The sequence below is a fragment of the Falco cherrug genome, chromosome 17 (genome assembly GCF_023634085.1).
Source record: "Falco cherrug isolate bFalChe1 chromosome 17, bFalChe1.pri, whole genome shotgun sequence".
Classification (NCBI taxonomy): domain Eukaryota; kingdom Metazoa; phylum Chordata; class Aves; order Falconiformes; family Falconidae; genus Falco; species Falco cherrug.
The window spans coordinates 2,171,055-2,178,423 of NC_073713.1; the positions used below are offsets into that span (position 1 = coordinate 2,171,055).

The 7,369-nt window shown below is 58.6% G+C and overlaps 1 protein-coding gene across 1 annotated transcript; it reads right to left on the bottom strand.

Moving 5' to 3' along the window:
- Nucleotides 1-1,488: 1,488 nt before the first annotated feature.
- On the bottom strand, nucleotides 1,489-3,872 carry BSX (brain specific homeobox). Its single transcript, XM_055728451.1, has 3 exons — nucleotides 3,605-3,872; nucleotides 2,438-2,634; nucleotides 1,489-1,750 (listed from the first exon to the last, which is right to left on the bottom strand). The coding sequence occupies exons 1-3, from the start codon at nucleotides 3,870-3,872 to the stop codon at nucleotides 1,505-1,507; spliced, it is 711 nt and encodes a 236-aa protein (XP_055584426.1). The 3' UTR covers nucleotides 1,489-1,504.
- Between the last annotated feature and the right edge of the window lie 3,497 nt (nucleotides 3,873-7,369).

The following is a 7,369-nucleotide window of genomic DNA, read 5'->3' on the forward strand; positions in this document are numbered from 1 at the left end:
AAACTTTCCACACCCCCCTCCTGGGGCCGGACCAGTGCCGGGAGGGGGAAAGAGCCGCGGGCTGGCAGCAGCAGTGGCTGGGGGGGGGGGGGGGGCAGTGCAGTGTTCCCTCCCGCAACCCGTGTCTCTCTGCGCGTCCCCTCCAGCCGCACCCCGGGCCAGAAGACCCTCGGGGTAGCCCCCGAATTACCGTTTTCAGGGAGGCGGGTGGCATCTTAGCAAAATTTGTGGATGAAAATTACTGTTCCGGGAACGTTTATTAATAGCGTGTAAAAGACAACTAGCCATTTCCTGGACGGGTGGATGGGTATTGGGTATTTCCCACCCCCCGACGTGTGATCTTGATCATGTTAAATGTAAAAACCATCAAGGGAACCCCGCGAAAAGGAAGCGAACACACATTTCCATCAGCTATATTTTATATGTTAAACAGGGACACATTTTCCTCCTCACAAAACCGCAGGTCCCGTAATCCAAAATGCCCTGAAAGTGCTAACGCCATCAGACAACTAAATTAACTTCTCGTTAAAAAAAAACCAAACAAACCACACAAACAAAAAAAAAAAAAGCAAAAAAACCACCTTTTTTGAAATAACGAGACACCGACACGCCACCGCGTTGGTGCTGCACATCCAGCATCCGAGCGAGCGCAGCCTCTCCCGCAGGATTTAACCGAGGAAAGCCCCAGTGCTTCCCTGGAGATGCGGAGGTGCTCCCAGCCAGCAGCTCACAACAGGGAAAAAAGGGAAAAAAAATTAAAAATCTTAATTTACCTGGGAATTAACCGCGTTGCGCCGGCAGGAGGATGGGGCGAGGCGCGCACGGCCGGCTGCGCGCTGGCTGGGGCAGGGAGCGCAGCCCAGCGCTGCGGCTTTTGGCGAGGAAAAGGGGCCGGGGGACAATTCCGGGGGGGGGGCTGCCGGGCGGTGTCCTCCGAGCTGCAGCACATCGGTGCTGCTCCGAGCAGCCCCGGCAGGACCGAGCGGAGGGACCCCCCCATCCCTCCCCGCACCGGGAGTCGATACGCGGGGGTTTCTCTTACCTGTTGCTGGGGGAGGGGGGGAGGGGCGTTTCTACTATTTTTTGGGGGGTTTTGTTGTATTTTTTTGAGCTCCCGCGTGTGCTGGGAGCCCTGCCCGGGTTCCAGCCTACCCTGCCGCCCCGGGGGGGGCCGGCGAGCTCCAGGGAGCTCGGGAGGACCGGGCGATGCGTGCCCCCCCCGCCGCCCGTTGCTGTAAAGCCGGGGGAAGTTCGGGGAGCGGAGCCCGGGATTTCCAGGGGAAGGGGAAGCTGGAGGGATCCCGCCCTGTTCCCCTCTCCCGCACCTTCCCAGGCAAAGCTGGGGGCGACGCTGCCCTCGCCCCCGGGAGGGGGGTCCCCGCATCACCACCCCCTCCCTAAGGTGCGCCCCTGCCCTGCGGCGTCCCTGGCGCTGGGGGCGGGGGGGGGCACTGGCGGGGCCGGCGGGGGCGCAGCCCCCCAGAGGCGGGGGCGCCCGGTGTTCCTAGAGGCGGTGGGGCCCGGCGCAGAGGTCCCCCTCCTCCAGGATGTCCACCTCGTCCTCGGGGTCCTGCAGCAGGAAGGGGCCGGGGGGGCCCTTGCGGGGGTCGCCGCCGGCTGGCTCGGGCAGCTCGGGCTCGGGGGAGCTGTGCTCCCGGCCCTCCGCCCCGCCCGGCGCCTTGGGCTCCTCCTGCGTCTTCCGCAGCTGCTTTTTGTGCTTCATCCGCCGGTTCTGGAACCAGGTTTTCACCTGGGGACGAGGCGGCGGGGAGGGGGAGAAGGATGGGGGGGGGGGGGAAGAGGAGGAGAGAAAAGAAGAAGGAAAAAAGAGGAGAAAAAATAAAGGGAAAAAGAAAAATAAGAAAAAAAGGAGGAAATAAAAATAAAGGAAATAGAAAAAGAAAGATAAAAAAGAATGAAGGAAATAAAAACCAAAAAGGAAATAAAAAGGGGGGAAAGAAGGGGAAAAAAGAGAACGGAAAAAGAGAAGGGGAAAAAAGAGAAGGGAAAAAAGAAGGAGGAAAAAAGAAGGGGAAAAAAGAGAAGGGAAAAAAGAAGGAGGAAAAAAGAAGGGGAAAATAGAAGGGGAAAAAAGAAGGAGGGAAAAAGAAGGAGGGAAAAAGGAGAAAAAAGAAGCGAAAAAAAGGATATAAAAAGAAAGGGAAAAAAGAAGGAGAACAAGAAGGGGGAAAAAAGAAGGGGGAAAAAAGAAGGGGGAAAAAGAAGGGGGAAAAAGAAGGGGGAAAAAGGGAAAAAGGAGGGTAAAAAGGAGGGAGAAAAAGGAGGGGGGGGGGGGGGGGGGGAAAGGAGAAGGGGAAATAAAAGGGGAAAAGGAAAAGAATGGGAAAAACCCCGAGAACAAAAATGAGAAGGAGCCGGCGCAGACGCCGCGGGCGGTGCCGGTGCCGGTGCCGGTGCCGGTGCCGCCGCCCCGTACCTGTGTCTCGGAGAGGCTGAGGGCCGTGGCCAGCTCCACCCGCTCGGGCGTGGAGAGGTACCGCTGGATCTCAAAGCGCTTCTCCAGGCCGGAGAGCTGCGAGTCGGAGAAGACGGTGCGGGCCTTGCGGCGGCGGCAGTGCTTCCCGGGCAGCTCGGCGTGCGCCGCGGCCGGGAACAGGGCGGGCACCGGCACCCCTGCGGGGACACCGGCGGCGGGGCGGGGGTCGGGCGGCGGCCGGGGCAGCCGCGGGGGCCGCCATCCTCCGCCCGCCCCGCCGGGGCTGCAGCGGCTCGGGGCGGCCGCTCCCCCCCTGCCTTTTCGTTGTTGGTTTTTTTATTAGTGGGGTTATTTTATTTTTTTTCGTTTATTTCGTTTGTGAGGCCGTTTTATCCGTTTGGGTTTGGGGGTTTCGTTGTTTCGAAACGCGGGGCTTCGCCAAGCGCTTCGGCGGTGCCCGCCGCAACGGGGCAGGGGCAGCGCGGGCAGCTCCCGCAGCCTTTGCGGGGAGGGGGGATCGGCCCGGCGAGGAGGGGCCGGCAGGGAAACCCGCACCCTGCGGGCAATTAACCCGCAACGAAACGGACGAGGGAAAAACTCAAGGAGCCTTGGAAAAGGCTGGGAGGAGAGCGGGCGGGAGGAGCGCGGTGTTCTCCGGGTGTTCGGCGGCCGCGCCGGTGCGTGACTTGGGCTGCCCGGTGAGGAACTTTCTGGGGGGAGGGTGTCCTCCCAGGGCAAGGGCCGGGCCCGGGGGCCGGCAGAGCCCCGGGACCCCCTGCCAGCCCCGGGGAGGGGAACCGGGCCAGCCCCAGCAGCGGCAAAGCGAAGCCCGGTCGCCGTCTGAAGGGACAACGCAAGGAAAAAGGGATGTCACCGGCCCCAAAGGAAATGTCAATAAAATATCAATTAACGGAAAGGGGGGCAAGGCCCGAGATCCCGGGCAGCGTTGGGTGACAAGTAACGGGGCCGGGGGCCCGGGGGGCGGCGGGCGGCTCCTGCCCCGGGGGTCGCAGCCCCGCTCCCGCGGAGGGATGCGCAGAGCTGCCCCGCCGCCCCCCCCGGGGTCTCTGGCCGCTGGGCCGGGTCCCCCCGGGTCCCCCCCGGCGCCCCCGCGATGCCCGCCGGCCCCGAAGGGCGCAGCTGGCGCCCGCGCAGGGCTGCGCTTACCCGAGGCGGTGAGGAAGTAGGGGTGGTGGTGGTGATGCTCCGGCTTGTGCAGGGCAGGGTGCGGGTGGGGCGCCAGCAGGGTGGGGGTCGGCATCAGGGGGTACCCATAGTCCAAGAAGGGGACGCGGGAGGCCAAGGAGCCGGGGAAGTGCTCGGGGGGCACCTCCCGCAAGGGCTTGGGCTTGTGCAGCAGGATGTCCTCGATGAAGAAGGAGGTGGGCCGGGGCGCGGAGCCGGGGGGCACGGCCGAGGTGAAGTTCAGGTTCATGGCGCTTGTCCCCGCCCGGGGCAGCGGGGCAGGGGGCGACCGGGCTGCGCGCTGGCTGCCGCGGGGCTCGGCCGGCCGGCTGCACCGCCCGGGGCCCCAGGAGGAGAAATAAAAACGATAATAAAAAATAAATAGGAATTTACAAAACAAACAAAAATCCGGAGGAAAAATAAATCACAATAATAATGAAAACGCCATTCCCCCAGGCAGGAACACACGGGAAGAGCCGGGGGAGGCGAGGCGGGCGGCTTTGGGCTGCGCGGGGAGCTGCGCGCCTTTGAGGCGCGGTGGGCAGGGGGCTCCTCCGCGAGCCAATGGCGATCGGCCGGGCGGGGGGACGGGAGCGCCGGGCCACCCAAAGCGCCGGGGGGGGCGCGGGGGGGGCGCGGGGGGGGCGCGCAGCCGCTGCGGAGCCGCGCAGCCTCCGCCGCGCAACGCGGGCGCAGGGTCCCCGGCAGCGCGCAGACCCCGCCCGGCCCCGGCGCTGCCTGGGGGCCTTTTACCCGAACCTGCGCGCTCCCTCTTTTCTATTTTATTTTACTTTTTAAAGGCAAAAACTTGGGGGAATAAAATGAGCGGCGCGTCCCAACGTGTCCCACACTCCGCTCCTAACACGTCCCCTCGCACGCGGTGCCTTCCCGCTCAGGTTATCACCCCCTCGGGGTTTTGCTCCCATCCATCCCCCTCTCCGGCTGTACTAACACTTTTTTTTTTTCCCCAGTCTTTCCACTGTTTGCCTTTTTTTTTTTTTTTTTTTTACCCCCCCCTAATCTGTAACGTTCATTTCCCCGGAGTCAATTTGCTAAAATGAGGGTGATATACCACATCATAGCCGAGATAATTTCGGTTCGCATCTCAGAAAATTGCTCTAATTATTGATGTTAAACTCAGGGAAATTAAAAGAAGGCACTTCTCCTTCATCTCCTGATTTTAAGCTCTAATTTGTTGAAATCGAGTTGTCATCACAATTCCAATCACTACCGTTAATAGTAAAAGTGTTCTAATAGAGCCAGAACTCGCGCAACCCATGCTATTAGATAATTAAGAAAGATGTTAGAAAGGCAAGTGCTAATCCTTGGGCACATGGACAGCATTTCCATCTGATCCAGCAGGTAGGACAAATTAATTACCAGACTCAATTAGTCCTAAAAGTACAGTTCTCAGGGAAGTATAAGCCATGTCTTCCATATGGATGAGCTGGTAAATGGTAAATAGATGAGGAAAAAAAAAAAAACCTTTAAAAGAATAGAAATAGCAGTCGTCCGCTTTTAATGAAGCTGGAACTCGGAGCGCCCGAGTTTTCTGGCGGTGCTGCCTCTTCTCCGCCAGCGGTGACGGACACGGTCACGGCAGACACGGTCACGGTGGACACAGTCACACGTGGGCAAGGGCAGGGGGCAGCCACCTCCCCCCCCCCCCGCGGTGGGCAGAGCAGCAGAGCACCCACTCAGGCTTTTAAGAACAACCCATTATAACACCTGGTAGCTTTGAAAATACAGATGTGGCTCCAGCAGTTCCAGAGGGCCAAAACTGAGGCGGCCCAGAGCGCTCCTCTTGCACCTGGAAAACCCACCGGAGCATTTGTCTCTCCGTAACAGGCAGCGTGTGTTACAGCCACGCACATGCTTCGCTGCACACGTGTAGTGCCCACGTGTGGGCAGGCACCAGCGTCACGCACTGAAGTGACACACACAAATATATATATATATTTATATATATATGTCCACAGGGTTGCAGGTGCAGCGCTGCAGAGGCAGGGGCAGGGCTGGGGGAAAGGCTCACCCACCACAGAGCTGCCTTTCCTGCTGCTGCTGCCCAAACTCCCTCTTTTTCTCCAGGAAAAAATAATAAAAAAACCCAAATCTGTTGCAGCATCCCCTCCTGAAATGCCCGTTTCTGCATCCACCTGGGATTGTGGCCGGGGGTTTAAGAATACAACAGGCTAACAACTTTCTCTGAGGAGCAAATGAGTAAGCAAATGAATTAACAGTGATGAAACGTGTCTAATGCCCAACTTGTCAGCGGAGGGAGTGCAGCCAGGGGGGTGTGAGCCACTTGACTGGCCATTTCATCGGCTGAGATTGCTTCTCCAGGAGAACTGGGGCTTTACTCATCACTGGGGTGTACATATATATATGTACATATATATAATTATTTTTTTTAAAGCAGGTCTGACAGATCAGAGATGCGTTACTTCAGCCAAATGGGTCACAGCTTTAGGACTCGGCAAGGTGCTTGCCTGCCGGCCACATCGAGGGGCTGCTTTTCAGCGTCTCTCTTTATTCGGTGTACAGCTGGGGAGGGGGCGATGGGGCCGCTCTCGGAGCCACCTTGCTGCCCCACACCGGGCAGCGGCACGTCAGGCACCGCAGCCCCTCGTGGGTGCCAATTCGAAGGCAAGAAGCAGAGGTGATAACCCCCTGCCTGGGAAGTCCCCTGAAGGGAAGGTAACCCCCAGGACAGGGGGGATCTCTGCACTGCATTCCTCACACCCAGGGCTTTTTCAATTTTAACATTTCAGGGCTTTTGGGGACAGGAAAGGGGTGCCGGGGTGTTTCCCACCATCGGCAGGGTGGCCTTTTTTGCCCTCTAACCTTTTTTTCCCCCTTTGGCCCTCTTCTGCAGGTCCCCACAGTGATGGGGACCCAGCAGTATGGCTCTCACCCCGGGACCCCTAAACACTCCCAGCCCTGGCTGGATCCTTGCCCGTCCCCGAGGACCAGCCCCCCATCCCAAATTAGCCCCCCTCCCTGGCTGGCCAGGTGTAAGCACACAGGCAGATGTTTCTATGCCTTTTTGCATACACACGTAATTCCATTTGCTGCCAAATCCATGGGTGAGACAGGTCTCCAGACAGACCCTCTGTGGTGTCCTCTCCATGGTGCAGGGTCCCCTTTGAGGTAGTCCCACAGCTTTTCCTCGGATTTGGCAGGAACTGCCCCAAACCTGGGCAGAAGCTGAGGTCTTGCTGGGCGGAGGGGCACATCTAAGAAAATGAGAGGGGCTGGGGTCAGCGCAAGGTAGGGAAAGCAGCAGGTTTGGCTGATTTACTCACTGTGTGCTTCCCTTCCCATGGGGGGGACCAGAACTGCCCCTTGATGCTGCTCTCTTGCATCCCCCCCAAATGCCGTGTGGGACTGTGTAATAGCTCAGCCTGGAACCCCAAATGGCTCAGACCTCCTCCAGAGGCACATGCCCGTGAACCCAGGTACCACAGAGTTTGCTTCTTAATTCTTCAATAAAATAAAATGATTTCTGCAGGCTCGAAGAGCTCTACAAACTTTGCCGGTGGCGATGCATGCATATCCCCCCATATATCTATAGGCACACACCCCCCTTCATCATTTAATAGCACACATAACACATGTGCTTGCACATAATACATATGTGCTTACACACAATACGTGTGTGCTTTGCTTACACAAACACCAGTTGTCATTACTTGCACGCTCCAGATCATTTGCAGGTATTACAGGGAAATTTTGCCTAGGAAAACA